The sequence below is a fragment of the Pleurodeles waltl genome, chromosome 1_2 (genome assembly GCF_031143425.1).
Source record: "Pleurodeles waltl isolate 20211129_DDA chromosome 1_2, aPleWal1.hap1.20221129, whole genome shotgun sequence".
NCBI lineage: Eukaryota > Metazoa > Chordata > Amphibia > Caudata > Salamandridae > Pleurodeles > Pleurodeles waltl.
This window is the reverse complement of record NC_090437.1, coordinates 1,149,216,795-1,149,234,258: the sequence shown is the minus strand read 5'-3', so window position 1 is coordinate 1,149,234,258 and position 17,464 is coordinate 1,149,216,795. Positions and strand designations below refer to the sequence as shown.

At 43.1% G+C, this 17,464-nt stretch overlaps 1 protein-coding gene across 3 annotated transcripts in view; it reads right to left on the bottom strand.

Annotated features, from left to right (window-relative positions):
- Positions 1-17,464, bottom strand: part of SLC2A9 (solute carrier family 2 member 9) — a 1,837,553-nt gene that overhangs the window by 144,484 nt on the left and 1,675,605 nt on the right. For all 3 annotated transcript variants that reach the window (XM_069202834.1, XM_069202850.1, XM_069202841.1), the window contains exon 12: positions 17,223-17,350. In XM_069202834.1, the coding sequence (XP_069058935.1) occupies positions 17,223-17,350 (128 nt within the window). The remainder of the gene's footprint in view (positions 1-17,222; positions 17,351-17,464) is intronic.

Genomic DNA, 17,464 nt, shown 5'->3' with positions numbered 1-17,464 from the left:
CTGTCTGGGGTTGCAGGATGTGGGGGTGTTGCTGGGTGCTCCAGATGTCCTTCTCTGCCTTTGAAGACCAGTTTGGCAGCCCTCCCCCTTCCTGCTTCCCCATCTGCTGAGGGGAGATTCTCTCCCCCAAGCACATTCCTTTGTGTGAAGTCAGGCCACTTCACACCTCATTAAAGTAGCCTGGCAGAAGCTGCTGCAGGCTGGCCAATCAGAGCACAGCAGCAAAAACAATGCAGAGCTGAAATTGGCAACTTTTTAGGTAAAGTCTAAACTTTTTACCTGCACTAGTTATATTAAATCCAACAACTGGAAGTTGTGGGATTTATTATAACAATCAATTTGATACCAAATTCTTGGTATGTAACATTTAAGGAGACTTTAAAATTTTAAATAAAGTCTGCCCATTCTAGCCTATGAAGGCCATTTACTTCAGTGAGGGAAAAACGAATTTGGCTGTTTTTACCTCACCAGGGCTTATAAATCTATTTTTATAAAGTCCCTGCTTATAGTTACATGGCACCCAGCCCTAGGGGCACATAGGGCACACCTTAGGGGTGACTTATATGTAAAAATAAGGTAGTTTAAGACTTTGGAAGTACCTTTAATTCCAAAGTCGAATTTGCATATAACTTTAATTTAAAAGCAGCCAGCAAGGCAGGCTTGCTTTTAAAATGACACTGGGCACCTCAGCAATGCACCTAGGTGTGCACCACCTATGCTGTGGTCCCTAAACCTACATGCCCTACCATATACTAGGGACTTATAGGTAGGTCTACTTAGCCAATTATAATTAGCCTAATTTGCATATCCATTTTACACAGAGCACAGGCCCTGGGACTGGTTAGCAGTACCCAGGGCACCATCAGAGTCAGGAAAACACCAGCATAAAGTGGAAAATGGGGGCAAAAAGTTAGGGGGCCTCTGCAATCAGCCCCAGTTTCTCACACTGAGGACTTCGACTGAGCTTCCCTTTTGTTTTGAAGTCTCAGGGCCATCAAAGACTTCCTCTGCCAGCACCTGGATTCCCTGCTGAGACTCCTGCTCCGCCAAGTGGTGCCCTATCCAGTCCCTGGCCCTTGAAATGTGAATTTGGCAGAACAATGACTGAAATCCACGCAGAGGAAGCTGTGCAGGGAAATTTTGATGCACCATCTGCAATGCAGCTGATAAACGATGCGGCACACGCTTCGCAGCTGAAATCGACGCTCCAACCCCATCGTGGCTGGCAGATCGATGCATCGCGGCTGGAGAAACGATGCAACACCTGCTTGTAGCTGCTGGTAATGACACAAACCCCATGCAGCGTGGTTTTCCAACACTGTGCAAATGGATTTTTCACACATTGTCACTGGGCGTCAAAGTCATCATGAACTTGCGTGGATCTGAGGTGCCCTGTCTGGAAATTGACACATCGCTTTCTTGGAGGGAGGAAAACAACGCATTGCCTTCCCACCCAGAGAAGAAACAACACACACCTTCACTTGCTAGTAAGGAATCGATGCATTGCTAACTTTTTCGACTTGCCCGCGCAGCTTTATTTTTGAGGCATACCAGGTGCTTTGTGTAAAATCAATGTTTCCACTGTTTTCTATGGAGTAAGACTCTTATCCTTTTGAAAATTCATACCTTGACTTGTATATCTTGGATTTTTTTTGTTTTGTTCTTGGTTGATTTAGATAAAAATTACCTATTCTTCTAAACTGGTTTTGTGTCCATTTTGTAGTGTTTCACTGTATTACTGTGTGTGTGTTGGTACAAATACTTTACACATTGCTTCTGACGTAAGTCTTTCTGCTCGTGCCAAGCTTCAGGGGTGAGCGTGGTTAACCAGGTGTGTTTCTCCTTTGATCTGATGAGGGTGAGGGTCCTTGCTTGGACAGGGGATAACCTGACTGCCAACCAAAGACTCCATTTCTAACACCTTGCATGCTCAGGACAGAACAGTTCTGTCCTCAGCATGGTGGGCATGTGCTGAGCACATAACCCTTCCGTCCTCGCACGCATCAATGGTGAAATGCTGGCGTTCCCCCCAAGGGCCACCCATTTCAACCCCCCCCCCACACAGGAGGGCAGTGGAAGCATTTCCGCTGCTACCCGCAACCCCCACATCGGTGATCTGATGATGCTGGCGCATGCACAGGCCAAAATGCCCCCAATGTGGGGCAGAAAGCCAATAGACACCAGGGAACATTTCTGTGTGCTTTATACTCTTTAATAATGTTAACTGTTTAGTTTCTTATCATTGTTCACATTTGTGATTATAATGTTTTATTTCTCCTTTGTATTCTAGTGCAAAGCTTTTGATTTCCTTTGCTGCGACTCCTGCTTGCCGTTGATCTGCGGGTTGTGTAGTCACATGTGTTTGGTAAGAAAACTTTCTTCTCCTGTTTACTCATAATGAGTATCATTTTCCTGAGTGAAAGTGAAAATGTTGTAATAATAGCAGCATGTTTAGCTTCCTTTTTATTGTGTGTGAAATTCTCCTTGCATTTGTGCACAATGTGTATTGTGTTGTCTTGAGAGTAATTCCTTTTGTTCTTCCTTTCTAGTGGGATATTTTTGGTGCTAACTGTGTCTGTGCAGAGTAGGTGCTGGTGGGTATAGCTGTCTGTGGCAAGTGGGTGGTATTTATATTGAGCAATTAGGTCTTTGTGATAAAGCCAAGCTTTGTTTATTACTTATTTTACACTGTGGTGGTTATTGTTGACTTATTTGTTAAGTTACTTTTATTAGTAAGAATGATGGCTGGCAACAGGATTAGTGCTCAGCAGGTTGTTGGTTTGCTTTTCAACTCTTCCTCTGGCCATGATTATGAGACATAGGCTGCATCTGAGGCACAGGAGGAAGTGCAGGTTTCTAGCACTGAATTTTCTCTCCGAGAGCAATCATCTGAGGATGAAGCCACTCTCAGTGCAGAGGACGTGCTTCTTTTAGAGAAGGACACTGATGTGCTGATAGTGTGGCAAGAGGAATCTGGATTGCAGCTTTGGGAACAAAGGCTTCCCATTGGAAGAACTGACCTCTGGGTTGCCCCAACATGGTGTAGCTGACTTTGCCTGCCTTTACTGGTGTTGCAGGGTCTAGAGTGAATACTGAAAACGTTTGGCTATACATTTCTTTCAGTTGTTTATGGACAATGTATTTTGGATGAGAAACTAATGTGTATGCTTAACAATATTTGAGGGACAACAGTGCCAAACTTAAGCCCCCCGCTACAGCTAGCCAGTGGACTGCTAAAAATCTGAATTACTTGAATACATTTTGGGGTTTAACTTTTTTGATGGGCTTGATGTCAGGGACACCAGATCCTCGGGGTCTGTGCACGTTCCCAACATGTCCACCACAAGACAACTCCAAAACTCTGATAGAAATATCACAAAGCCTAAGAGAGTCCGAGTGGGGAAAAGGGGATTAGGTAGGGAACAGCTGGGAAGGAGTCCTGTAGGAAACAAAAGGTTAAACAACACAATATCAGAATATAATCACATTGACATTCACTAGACTATGGTTCTAAGTATTGTCTTACTGTAACCACAGATAATCTAAGAAGTGACTTTAACTAGACCTCAAGAACTCTGGGTACCTGGAACAAATCAAGAATGATTAATGCAATGTTTCATATGAGCTTTCCATAAAATACAATAACCTTCTAGAATACTGTTTCAGAACAAACACTGCATTTTTAACATGAGGACAAAACAATCTGAAACATTCCCTGGAAAACAATTGGAATTGTACTAGGGACTTAATGTGCACAAAGAACGTCACATTTTGAATTTATCATCTTCACAGGAAATCCATAGGCTCAGGATAAATGTGTACACTTCAACAAACATTACACATCAAAGTTTTTACTTGCCATGAAATTATCGCGCACACTGTGGCCGATCTGAACACCAAGTTTTACATACAGGAAATGAATCGCGCACACTGCCAATTCTAACAAGAATATGTAAATGCAATGAAATGATCGAGCAAGCCTTTGCCGATCTGAACACCAAGTTTTTCATGCGGGAAATGAATCACGCACACTGCCGATTCTAACAAGAATATGTAAATGCCATGAAATTATCGCGCACGCCTTTGCCGATCTGAACACCAAGATTTACATGCGGTGAATGAATCGCGCTCACTGCCGATTCTAACAAGAATATGTAAATGCCATTAAATGATCGCGCAAGCTGTTGCAGATCTGAACACTAAGATTTACATCAGAGCAATAATTTGCGTACTCTGAAAGTTTCACAAGTAGGCCCAAAACTCAAGAGTCTTTTAGAACGGGGTCGGTAGCCCAGCCTGAACTCCGTCTTACCTCCCTGCTCAAGGATCACCAAGATAATGCGGGGCAGGCCTGGAACGTCAAGGTAGGCCTCTGGAACAGGAGCTCAGGAAATTGCTGCTGCTCTGCACCGGGACCTCTGAATAGTGATCACGTGGAGCTGGGCTGGATCCCTTATATAGAGTCTGGCCCAGCCCACAAACCACACCCAGTCATGCTGCAGAGAAAGTTTCTAAAAGGTCCTAGAAAGGGACCACACCCTAACACACTCAGTCAGTCTACAGCAATACCTTACAAATGAACAGTTATTGCAAACATCATTAATAGTGTTTTTCAAGGTTAAAGTCTGCAATTGTCAACACCAGAGCAGTACGTGCTCTATTGGCGACAAAAATGCAAAAACCCAACACTCTCAAAACAAAGTAATTTATGCATTGTGCTGCTATGTTGTGGTTTAACATTTTGCATTGCAGAGTTCAATCCTGAAAACGTATTTTTAATATGCTTACAAATACTGTTTCTTTGCAATGTATTGCTGCAGGTTTTCAGAGTGTGTTAGGGTGTGGCCCCTTTCCAGGGCCTTCCAGAGACTTTCCCTGCAACATGCCTGGGCGTGGTTCTGGGCTGTGCCGAGACTCTTTAAAAGAGAGCCAGCCCAACTCCCAGTGCTCACTATTCAGAGGTCCCGGTGCAGAGCAGCAGCTTCTTCCTGAGCTCCTGTCCCAGCGGCCTATTTGGATCTTCCACTCTTCTGCCCTAATCCTTCATTGGTGATCATTGTTCCAGGCGGTAAGACGGTGGTTGGACTGTCCCGACACCGTTATTTAGAATTTTCATATTCTTGGTTTAAATTCTTAAATGAGTAACAGATTACTTGAGCGCTACCATTTCTTGACATTTATATGGTAGTTTACAAATAGGCAAGACGCGCGATTTATTTCATAAAGGTTTGACTTTGTTATTCATTGCGCACTACCATTTCTTGACATTTACATGGTGGCTTAAGAATCGGCAAGACGCGCAGTTCGTTTTATGGTGTTTAAACATTGTTGTCCATTGCGCTCTACTATTTCTTGACATTTACATGATGTTTTACGAATTGGCAAGACGCACAACTCTGTTCATGAGCATTTAACTTTGTTGTTCATTGCGCGCTACCATTTCTTGACATTTTACATGGTGGCTTAAGAATCGGCAAAAGAAGCGCAATTCGTTTCATTGTACTTTGATCTTGTTATTTATTGTGAGCTGTTATTCCTTGACATTTACATCATGTTTAATGAATCGGCAAGACGAGCGATTCGATTAATGATAATTTGACTTTGATATTCATTGCGTGCTACCATTTCTTGGTATTTTACATGGTAACACTCAAATTGGCAAGACGCTAACGATTCTCTCCTCAAGTTTAATTCATGTTGTTTATTGCATGCTACTATTCTAAGATATTTATTATGTAATATTCCAGTTGACAAGTTATGTGATTCGTTTCCTGAATCCATATTGTGTTATTCATGGTGCACAATCCTTTTATGGTGTTTACTATATATATATATATATATAGATATATATATATATATATCTGCAATATGCGCAATTTGTGTTGAAACATTTTAAGAGTACACAGAAGGCCAGAGTTTCTAGATGCAATATTGTATGGTCCTAGTATACATTCTCAAAACAGGATTTATATGACTGGTTTAAAATTTAGTCAGAATGTTTTTTCTGATTCTCATGTAAAGGAAAGTACTTGAATAAGAAAGTTTTCATTTAATTCATCTTGATTCCCCTACAGGTATCCGGCCATCTTGAAACTTAGTCATTTTAAACTTAACTCTTAGATTGTTCATGTTTTCAGAGTGACTAGGCTTAGAATCATAGTCTAGTATTGATTTCAGGAGATATAATTTTCATATTGTGTGTTCTAACCTTTTTCTTACTACAGGTCTCCTTCCCAACTGTTCCCTTCCTAATCCCCTCTTCCCCGCTTGAACTCTCTCAGTCTCTGTGATTTATCTATCAGAGTCTTGGAGCTGTTCAGTGGTGGACGTGTTGGGAACGTGCACAGACCCCGAGGATCTGGTGACTCTGACAGCAATGCAAAAGGTTAGCATACTGCATATAAACACAATGCATGAATTATGCACTTGCATAAAGGCTGGGTTTTTGCATTTGTGTCGCCCATAGAGCGCGCACTGTCCTGATGTTGACACTTGATGAGGAAGCTGTTGCTGTCTTCATATTGGTCTAATAGTCCCTTGATGCCAAGGGCTATATTTCCAGCAACAATGAGTTGTGATCATTTTTTGCTTCTGCTCCAGATGCTGCATTTTGTTTGAAATGCTTTGTCATTGCCACAAGATCACCCTAATTGTGACCATCTTTTTAAGATTCAGCCTGTGCTTGATCACTTTGTAGATCGTTTTTCAGAGATTCATGTTCCAGGGAAAGAAAAAGGTGTGGGCGAGTCTTTGGTCCTGTTCAAGAGCTGTTTGGTTTTCAGGCAGTACATTCCTAGTAAGAGTACACTTTATTGAATTAAGATACATATGCTGATTGAGAGTAGGACTGAATTTGTATCATTTCAGAGTATACGCTAGTAAGGATTTCTCTATTGACTCCCCCCCCCCAACTTGTCTGTCCACTTTCAGAGTTAGTGAGAAAATTGTGTGGGAACTTGGTAGAGGACTTTTTAACAAAGATCACCATTTATACATAGATAACTTCTACACAGGAGTGCAGTTGTTCAGGAAATAGGTCACAGTGGACACTGTTGTTTGTGGCACAATCCACTCTATCTGTAAGGTTACCCAGAAGAGCTTGTTTGTAAAAACACTTGAGAGGAGACAGTTCAGTGCCTTGTGTAGTGATGAAGGCCTAGCTGTGAAATTTGCAGACAGGATAGATGGCTACATGCTGACTGCCATCCATGATGAAAGTACTTCACCTGTGACTGTTTTGAGTCAGGTTGCTGAAGTGCACAAACCTGTGTACATTGTAGACTATAATGAGTACATGTGTGTTGTTGGTAGCATAGATGAGAGGTTGGAGCCTTACACTGCTATCCATTTGTTCCACTTAGCAACCATTAATGCTTTGGTTGTGTCCAAGGATTGTTATCTAGAGTCAAAGATGACACCTGTTCAGTTTCAGGAGCCTGTGATAGGGAGCCTTGATGTAGTCAAACAGGCAAGTTTTCCGAGAGCTGGAGTGGCGGAGGATGTGGTAGATTGAAAGATCTCCACTTTGCTGATCACATTCCTCACACTCCCAAAAAAGACTTTCCCAGTAGTAGATGTATAGTCTGTATGCAAAGAGGTCTGAAGAAGGGAGTTGTATGTACTACCCTGACTGTCCTTCTAAATCTGGGCTGCGTGGGCCCGAATGTTTTAGATTATACCACATGGAAAAGAGTTTTTGGGGGCAACGATGAACATAATAGTGACCTGCGTGGTCTGTATTATCTTATTTGTTGTGCAGTTTCACAGTTAGCATAAGTGTGATGTATTTAGTTAAAGCTGTTGTGTTTGTAGTTTTGTGTTTACTTACAATTGGTTTGTGTTTTCTTTTTTGTTAAAAAACTGTGATGGACGTGTGCGTGGACTGGTACTTTGCCGGCTGTGTGCATGGACTGGCTTTGCTGGGGTGTGTGTAAGTTGGTGCTTGTCTGGTGGTGTGTGTGAGCTGGCATTTGGCTGGCGGTGTATGAGTAGTGACTTGCTGCTGATCACTACACACACTGCCAGCCAAACCCCAGTCCACATACTCTGTCAGCTGGTGTGGTTGCAGTGTCAGGCATGTGGGAGTATGAAAGTGACGGGCTCTTGAATGGTGCTTTCTGTCGATGTGAGTGTTGTAAGTGCTGTGCCCACATCTGACATTGATATTACATTTGTTGCTTCCATAGAGTGCTTCCGTAGAGTGGTAACGAACATAGCATAAGAAATACTATGTAGGTGCCTATATTTATAATTTTCATGTGACACCTCAGACAGCACCTACACATCAAGAAGCAATGCTGATAATTCCCTTGTGCCACTCATTGTCCAATGCAGTGTTCCATTTGTACATGAATACCCACCGCAAGGGCAATTAAAAATGCAGCCATGTAAACTGCTTTTCTTGCACTTATTCAGCTGGGGGTGATTTTCTGTTTTGTTATCTTGTGACCATTGTGGCTCCCCAAATGACAGGCGATGAGCTATGTCAGTGTCTCTGTTGGCCAGCAGGTCACATGAGGAGTAAGGACTGTGCTAGAAATAACTAATATATGTCAGACTACTTATTTATATAGTGAAAAATTGTCTTTTTAGTGGTACAGTGTAGCTGAAAAGAGCTCAAAAGTGAAATAAACATCTGCGTGCTACAACTACAATAATCCTCATCAAGGCAGCATGGGATCAAGTGGACACACACAAAGAAAACTACATTGTGCAACACGAACACAGTGAGCAGCCTCCGATGCGGCTGAGAAGAAGCAAGTTGGGAAGTAGCCATACTGATCAGAGTTAGAGAGACAATTTTTTATCAGAGATATTAAGGTATCACAGCACTGACACAGGGCAGTGCGAGCCACAATGGAAAATAATCTGCAAACAAAGGAAAACTATGGATCAAATGAAGAATAATTTGTACGTGAAGGATCTAATGGGAAAATAGGAGAAAACTAAAATCTGTGAAACAGCCAATGTTTTCTATTGATTTGTAGTTCGGAGTTCTATTGGCAAATATATACAAAAAATTTAGGAAAGCGTGCTTTTTACTTTTTTAGCGAGGATGGGTAAGCTTCACAGGAAGGTTTGAAGTGACGGGATGGCGGGCAGGGAGGGAGGGGTGATGGCGGAGAGCTGAATAGTTTCTGGCTCAGTTGTGAAAGCAGACACATAGCTATAAAGATTACTATGAGTTTAGCAAAGGAGGGAAAGAGACACTGCCTTTCTATTTGCACACACTTCATTTGAATAAAAAGGCAGGGTGTCTCAAGTTTGCTAAACTGCAACCGTATTGTGTTTGCACTTAATAAAAAGTTTATGATTGATTATTTTTTGTTTGTTTGTGCCTTTGTGCAAATTAAAAGATGGTGGCAGGCAGATGCGGTGCAGGTATGTTAAAAAATACGATTGAATATCAGAGCAAGAACACTTTTCCTAAAATTGAGCCTTTTACCTACTACTCCCCCAGCGAAGTCCCTCTGTCAGTTTTTGCAGATTACAACGTTCACAGTGGAGTAGCATACTTCATATACTTCCTTCTGTTTCAAAACACAAGCTCTGAATGGAACATTGGGGAGGAGATTTTGGTGACCACAAGCAGGATATGAATGAAAGTGCACTGGTTGGAGGCTAACTTCAGGCATGTGTGCTGCAACAGAAATGGTCCATTTAAGTTACATATGTTTATGGTTAAAAGTGACATTGTGTCATGAACTTCATTAAGCAACAGAGCCGTTTACTGCTGCTGATAAAAGAAAAGATACAGATGTGTCACCTCGGAAAATGCATACTCCAAGCCTAGACTGACAGATACATCAAGAACCAAACAAATAGCAACTGTTAAAGAGAAATCCAGAGACTGCTGTTAATATTCAATAGGCTTTTTAGCAAGACTGTGCCCAACAGGAGCACTGTCTGGAGGCCGCTTTGTGTAATGGAGCAACACTGGGGTCCTTACTCGTGATTCCCTTCTCAAACAAGTCTTAATTAATAGCAGGCACTGGGTATCCTTGAGCAAATGTGAGGAGAAAAGAACAATCTTTACAAGCCTATTTTTGGCAGAAAGCCTGGAGCAGTGAGCCTGCATTCTATTGTCTGCAGATGGCATTGGGAGATTAAGTAACCTCACTGCACTAGATGCAGTCGCACCAGCAGGAATCAAAGAAGAAAGTAATTCCACAACACACCAGATGAACTGACAAACTGCAAGGAAAGAGTAGTTGGCTGGAGTTCCATGAAAGGGAGAAAGAGGAAGCATTGACCACTAGAAATTAGACTGAAATGAGCAAATGAAATGCCTTTAAGCCCATTGAAGAAGTATACTCAAAAAGCTTACTCTCAATCTAGAAAAGTATACAAGAGGCTTTACAATGAAGCTCGACCTAAAAAGGGTCAGTTTTTAGTGGAGAAATATGATGTGTTTTGGTCCGTTTCCTGTCGCAACCAGTAAACCTACCCACACAAGTAAGGGTCCATTTTTATTGAGAGACTTAGGGGAATGCTGAATAGTAGAGCAAGTGTTATTAACTATTGTCTTTCTCTGCATTTGCACCTTCCAAATGTAAGACAGTGTCTAAGAAAGAAGTAATTTTGAAAAATGACCTCTAATTCACATGCTAGTATGAGTACCCATAAATCCAAAGATGTGCAAATAACCACTGCTTCTAAACTCCATATTTTATGCCCATTTTGGAAATACATAGGTTTCCTTGATATCTATTTTCACTCTTTATATGTTACCAAATTAGTTTCTGTACACCCGGTGCACAATGAAAAACCATTGTAAGGTGCAGCTCAGTATTGTCTCTGGGTGCCTTGGGTTCTTGGTGAACCTACAATCCAGAATGGTCCAGTGGACTTAACCGTATATTGCTTTTATATATCTTCCATAGTTACAAAAAGTCAGAGATGACAACATAGACACAAGGCTAGCTGTTACTTGAAGGATCTACACAAGTTACCCCTTGCTGAATTCAGAATTTTGTCTAGTTTTCATAAATGTATAGCTTTCTGGGATCCAACATTGGTTTCCAACCCATTTCTACCACTAACTGGAAGATGGTTGAAAACACAAAAAATAGGAAAATGGCAACTGGAAAATGGAAATGCTAAAAATGTGCTGAAAAATGTAGTTTCCTGAAAGCTGGGATGATGGTGATTTTAGCACCAGAAACCCTTTGTTAATGCCATTTTCAAAGAAAAAAATGACAATTTCTTCTGCAGCACTTTTTCACCATTTTTCCCCATAAAACAGAATTTAGCTGTATTTTCGTTGTTTTCCTTGCCCCCTGCAGAGAATCCATGAACCCTTAGAACCTTTAGAGTCCCTAGAATGTTGGGAAAAAAAAGAATGTCAGGTTGGCGTGGATACCTTATGTGGACAAAAAGTTATAGGGGCCTATGCATAAACTACGCCAAATAGCCCAAAAAAGCTTCACACTAGTGGGGAAAAGCCCTAGCAGTGAAGGGGTTAAATTACTTTACTCTTCAAATGTAGAGAAAAGTGGTAATGTTATAATTCTTGCTTCATCTATTGACAAGTCAGAGGATTTAATTTGTCTGGAACAAATATTGCAGTAAAGGCTGCTGGTATTAGGCATGCATTATACTTCCCTTTAGCAAGCAATTTCTTAGATGAGATTTGAATGATATGAACCATCCTTATAGCTTTATAGCCTTCTGCTAAGGACTATATCAGTTGGTATAGACCCTGAATCAGAGTGACAAAGCCCAGTAAATAAGAGGCCCTACAACAAGCCAGGGGGTCTTAAACAACTGGTACAGCCCAAGACAGAGGGCTATAACAATATCAATACATTACGGAGACTGTGAATAGAATGTTCTAAATTAAAAAGAGAGAAACAGAAAAACAAACATTTGAATGTTGAAGCAGAAGGCTTATACCTGCAAATATAGGCCCTCAGCCACTCCATTGTCTTTAAAGATGATCTAATTGTTTCACTGTTCTAATTCAAGTTAATAGCACATTTGTAGCCTAACACATATGAAGTAAATCAGAAGGGAAAAATATTTCCCGTACAAGGATTTACGGAGAACAACACAAGCAGCCACTAGAATATGACCTTACTCTTTTTGTAAAAAACAAATTCAGTCTCCAGCCTCAGTATTTATATAGGCCACTGTTCCACTTTTTTGGCCTGCCTCTCTCGAATGAAAAGCTAGACCATTAGCCCATCTTTGGACCGCTCTCTCACTAGCCGAAAGCTGTGCTGCTAGTCCACCTAAGGGTCTCCCACCCACCAGTCGAAAAGCCAACAGGGCTTAACGTTTCATGGATGTATAAGCCAGGTAGTCCAACATGGCCTGCAAAATAGTCTCGAATAGGTTGCAGCATTAATTCTCGGTTATCTGTACCAGCCTTTAAGAGTGCAGCAACATGTCTCAGACCGCTTGGAAAGAATAAAGATTTCCGCTTGATCACGCCTAAAGAAATTTCCTTTTGGCTTTGAGGACAGAAAGAGTTACAGAGCAATACTTTTCTAAGAGAACCTATTTTGATAGTGACTAGTAGTTTTTCTACAAGCAAAGTTTGAAGGCTGCTTTTGTGCCCAGCAATTTCACATATATATATGCATTGTGTGACACCCATAGATGTTCACTAAATGTACATTCTTTACATTTAGACAGAAAATGTAAGTAGGTTTGAATTGAATAGAAGTGTAATTCTTTGTCAGATTAAAGCAAATCTATTTATAGTGGTGTTTGAGCTTGCATGTTGTCCTTGCTTCACCACATATTACTGTTTTTTCTGCTTTGCCTGGAAATTATGCACTTTCAATTTAATTAAACTGTGTGTTATTGTTCAGTAGGGCATCCGTTTTACTCAGCCACACAGAGACACACAATAATGACAGATTAAAGTGTCCTCTAGAACAGTGGTTCCCAATTTGTGGTCCGGTGACCCCTGGGGGTCCGCAAAGCCTCCCCAGGGGGTCCGCGACTGCTTATCTATGCCACTCTTTTCCTTATTGTTTCAGTTTCTTGCATCGCCATTTTTTACTCTTTTATTTCCCTAACTTCTTTTCTCTATTTTTAAGTCATTCTTTGATTTTTTGTTGCTTTTTTCCTCATCCACTGTGTTAGAAATGGGGTCTTTGGTTGGCAGTCAGGTTATCCCCTGTCCAAGCAAGGACCCTCAATCTAGTCAGGGTAAGTCACACACAATCCAAATTATCCTGTGCCCACCCTCTGGTAGCTTGGCACTGAGCATCCAGGCTTAACTTAGAAGGCAATGTGTAAAGTATTTGTGCAATAAATCATGCAATTACACAGTAGAATATCACAAAAATACACCACACAGTGTTTAGAAAAATATACAATATTTATCAGGATAAACACATGTCAAAACGAGTAAGATGCAATAAGTATATGTTGAGATAGCACTGTAAAAATTATATAAAGTGTCTTTAGTCTCTTAAAAGCAATAAATGTCTCTTGCATGCACAAAATACCTAGTTTGTGTGCAAAATCTCTGCAAGGAACAGCAGAGGGGATGCGTGGAAAGCAGGGAGGTGTGCGTTGATTTCTCGAGCCACACACGGCAATGCAGTGTTTATTTTTCATGCAGGGAAGGCTTCGCGTCGATTTCCGGCACTCGGTCTTGGATCCTCTTCGGGTTGCAAGGTTTTTGGATGCCCAGGGGACGGTGCGTTGAGATCCGACACTGACAGGACGAAGTCACAGGGGCTGCATCGATCTGGTGGGTGTTGCATGGAAATTTCTACCACATGGCAGGTGCTGCGTCGATTCCTCTCTGGAAGTCGGGCTCCGTCGCTCTGACTCGGCTGTGCGTCGATCCAGTGGGCCATGCATCAAATTTCCATTCACAACACTGGCGCTGTGTCAATCTTCTCGCTGCGTAATTCCAGTTTGGCGTGCAGTGCATTTTGTCACTGCAATGCAGGCTGTGTGTCGTTTCTGGCAGGCTGTGTGTCGATTTTCACCGTACAGGGAGTTCTTCTTGTAGAAATTAAGTCTTTTTGGTCCTGAGACTTCAGGGAACAGAAGGCACACTCTATCCAAGCCCTTGGAGAACACTTCTCAGCACAGCCAGAGACCAGCAAGGCAGCAGGGCAGCAGCAAGGCAGCAGTCCTTCACAGAAAGCAGTCAGGTGAGTCCTTTAGGCAGCCAGGCAGTTCGTTTTGGAAGGTTGCAGGTTCTGGTTCAGGTTCTCTTCTCCAGGAAGTGTCTGAGTTGTTAGGGGTAGAAGGCCTGTTTAAATACCCAAATGTGCCTTTGAAGTGGGTGGAGACTTCAACGAGTGGCTTAGAAATGCACAAGGTCCCCTTTCAGTTCAATCCTGTAAGCCAGGGTCCGAGTAGGGGGTGTGGCAGTCCTTTGTGTGAGGGCAAGCTACTGTCCTTTGACATGTAAGTGTCAGGCCCTCCACCCTCCCAGCCTAGGAAGACCCATTCAAAATGCAGATGTATGCAAGTGAGGCTGAGCATCCTGTGCTTGTGGTTACATGTCCTGCCTTTTCTCTGCACAGCACCCTGCCCTATGGATTACCTAGGGCTTACCTTAGAGGTGACATATATGTAGAAAAAGGGGAGGTTTAGGCTTGGCAGGTAATTTTAAATGCCAAATCGAATTGGCAGTGAAACTGCACACACAGGCCTTGCAAGGGCAGACCTGAGACATGGTTAAGGGGCTACTTAAGTGGGTGGCACAATCTGTGCTGCAGGCCCACTTATAGCATTTAATCTACAGGCCCTAGGCACATATAGTGCACTTTACTAGGGACTTATAAGTAAACTAAATAATCCAAATGGGTACGATCCAATGTCATCATGTTTAAAGGGAGAGCATATGCATTTTAGCACTGGTTAGCAGTGGTAAAGTGCGCAGAGTCTAAAAACCAGCAAAAACAGTATCCAAAAAGTGGAGGGAGGCAGGCAAAAAGTTAGGGTTGACCACCCTAAGGCTGTCAGGTCTAACATGTGTCCCCCCTGCTGAAAGTAGGGAGAGCTACCCTACCTCCTGGGAGCTCTCATCGCTAAGGCGGAAGTATCTGGAGAGACCATCAGCGTTGGCATCCCTGGAAAATGCTCCACCGTAAAGTCTCGCCCCTCATCTGCCTGAGCCATCTGAGGGGCCTGTGGTCTGTCTGAACCCGGAAGTGAGTCCCAAACAGGTATGGTCTCAGCTTTTTCAGTGCCCAGACCACAGCAAATGCTTCTCTCTCAATAGCACTCCACCTCTATTCCCGTGGTAATAGCCTTCTGCTAATAAAGGCTACTGGTTGGTCTAGGCCCTCCTCATTTAGCTGGGGTAGAACAGCCCCTATCGCATGCTCTGAAGCATCTGTCTGCACCATAAATTCCTGGGAGTAGTCAGGGGCCTTGAGCATGGGGGCCGTGCACATGGCTTCCTTCAAGGAGTCAAAGGCTTTCTGACAAGCCTCTGTCAAATATCCCAACTATGTTGCTTTTTAGAAGTAAGTTCTGTCAAGGGTGACACAATGGATCCATAGCCCTTGACAAATCTACAGTAGTAACCGGTGAGGCCTAAGAAGGCTCTCACCTCTGTCTGTGTTCTAGGTGGTTGCCAGGCCTTAATAGTTTCAATCTTGGCCTGGAGTGGCTACACCTTGCCACCACCTACTAGGTGTCCCATGTACACCACGGAACCCTGCCCCATCTTGCACTTACTAGCCTTGATGGTCAGGCCTGCCTGTTGCAGAGCCTGAAGCACCTCCTTGAGGTGGAACAGGTGTTCCTCCCAGCTGGAACTATAGACGGCTATGTCATCTAGGTAGGGTGTACAGAAGGCATCCCTGCCAGCTACGACCATGTTAACTAACCATTGGAAGGTAGCAGGGGAATTTTTCTACCCAAAGGGCATGACCCGGAATTGGTAATGGCCCTCAGGTGTGGAAAATGCAGATCTCTCTTTAGCCCCCTCAGTCAAGGCAATCTGCCAGTACCCTGATGTGGGATCCAAAGTACTGAGGAATTTGGCAGAGCCTAGTCTGTCTACAAGCTCATCAGCTTCAGGGATCGGGTGAGTGTCAGTCAGTGTGACTGACTTGAGGCCCCGGTAGTCCACGCATAAGCGGAGTTCTGGGTTGGCATCTGGTGCAGCACCCTTGGGTACCAGCACCACAGTGCTGGCCCAGGGACTACTAGACTTCTCAATAACCCCTAGGGCCAGCATCTTGGCGACTTCCTCCTTGATGCTGGCCTTCATCTTATCTGACAACCTGTAAATTTTGTTCTTTACAGGGTGACTGTCTCCCGTTTCAAAATCATGGACACACAAGTGGGTGAGTCCAGGAGTAAGGGAAAACAGGGAAGAGAACTGCTCCAACAACTCGTAGAAGTCTCCTCTCTGATCCAGAGTCACGGAGTGAGAACAATTGACACCCTCCACTAACCCATCACCTTCTTTGGCAGAGAGGAGGTCGGGGATAGGCTCACTCTCCTCTTCCATTCCCTCATCTGTCACCAGGAGCCTTCTGACCTCAGACCTCTCAAAATGAGGCAGTTGTGGTGGAGAACCCTTAGGGGGTGTCTAGGGGTCTTGGGGTGTAGGGGTCTTGAGGTCCACTAGGTGAGCGGCCTCCCCATTCCACTCCTTGATCTCAAATGGGCCAGTCCAGCGGTCCTGGAGAGCTCTAGGCTCTACTGGCTCCATTACCCAAACTTTGTCTCCAGGTGAGAATTCAACCAGAGTGGCCTTCCAGTCATACCACTCCTTCATCACCTCTTGACTGGCCTCAAGGTTACTTTTGGCCTGCTTCCAGAAGCATTGTGTCTGGTTGCGGAGTGCCAGCATATAAATGACCACATCCTAGGAAGGTGTCTTGGGAACTTTCTCCCAGCCCTCTTTTTTTTACTATGCTTAGTGGTCCTCTGACAGGGTGACCATAGAGAAATTCAAAGGGGTTGAACCCCACCCCTTTCTGGGGCACCTCCCTATAAGCAAAGAGAAGGCATGGCAAGAGGATGTCCCATTTACGCCACTTTCTATAAATCTGCCCCTATATCACCAGAATCCTCTAGTCCTATTTCAATTTTTACTGCATAACATTTAGGTACTCTAACAACAATTAAACGTCATGCAGCACTAGACAGCAATTCAATGCCTTCATCTTTCTATTCATGTTCACCCTTTTCCATTATCTTCTGTAAGCCTTCACATGCAGCCCCAGAGCGAGCTAGGAAATTGTACTGAGAGGCACATAAAATGAAAACATTTGAAAGTTTACCTGTATTAATGGGAAGAGGAGACCAACTGCACAATTGCTGAGCCAGTTAATTGTGCCAGCTATCATGAATGCTGCAGGTCGATGAGACTGTTCAAACAGCTCTCCTGTCAGGACAAAAGGAATCCCACCTGGAAAAACAAAGGAGGAAATGAGCAGGTTGTCAATAATACCCATAGTTACTGAATGTATCATATATGGTTGTGAAAACACTGATACACTGAAAGTGTAAAATTCTAGCTGTA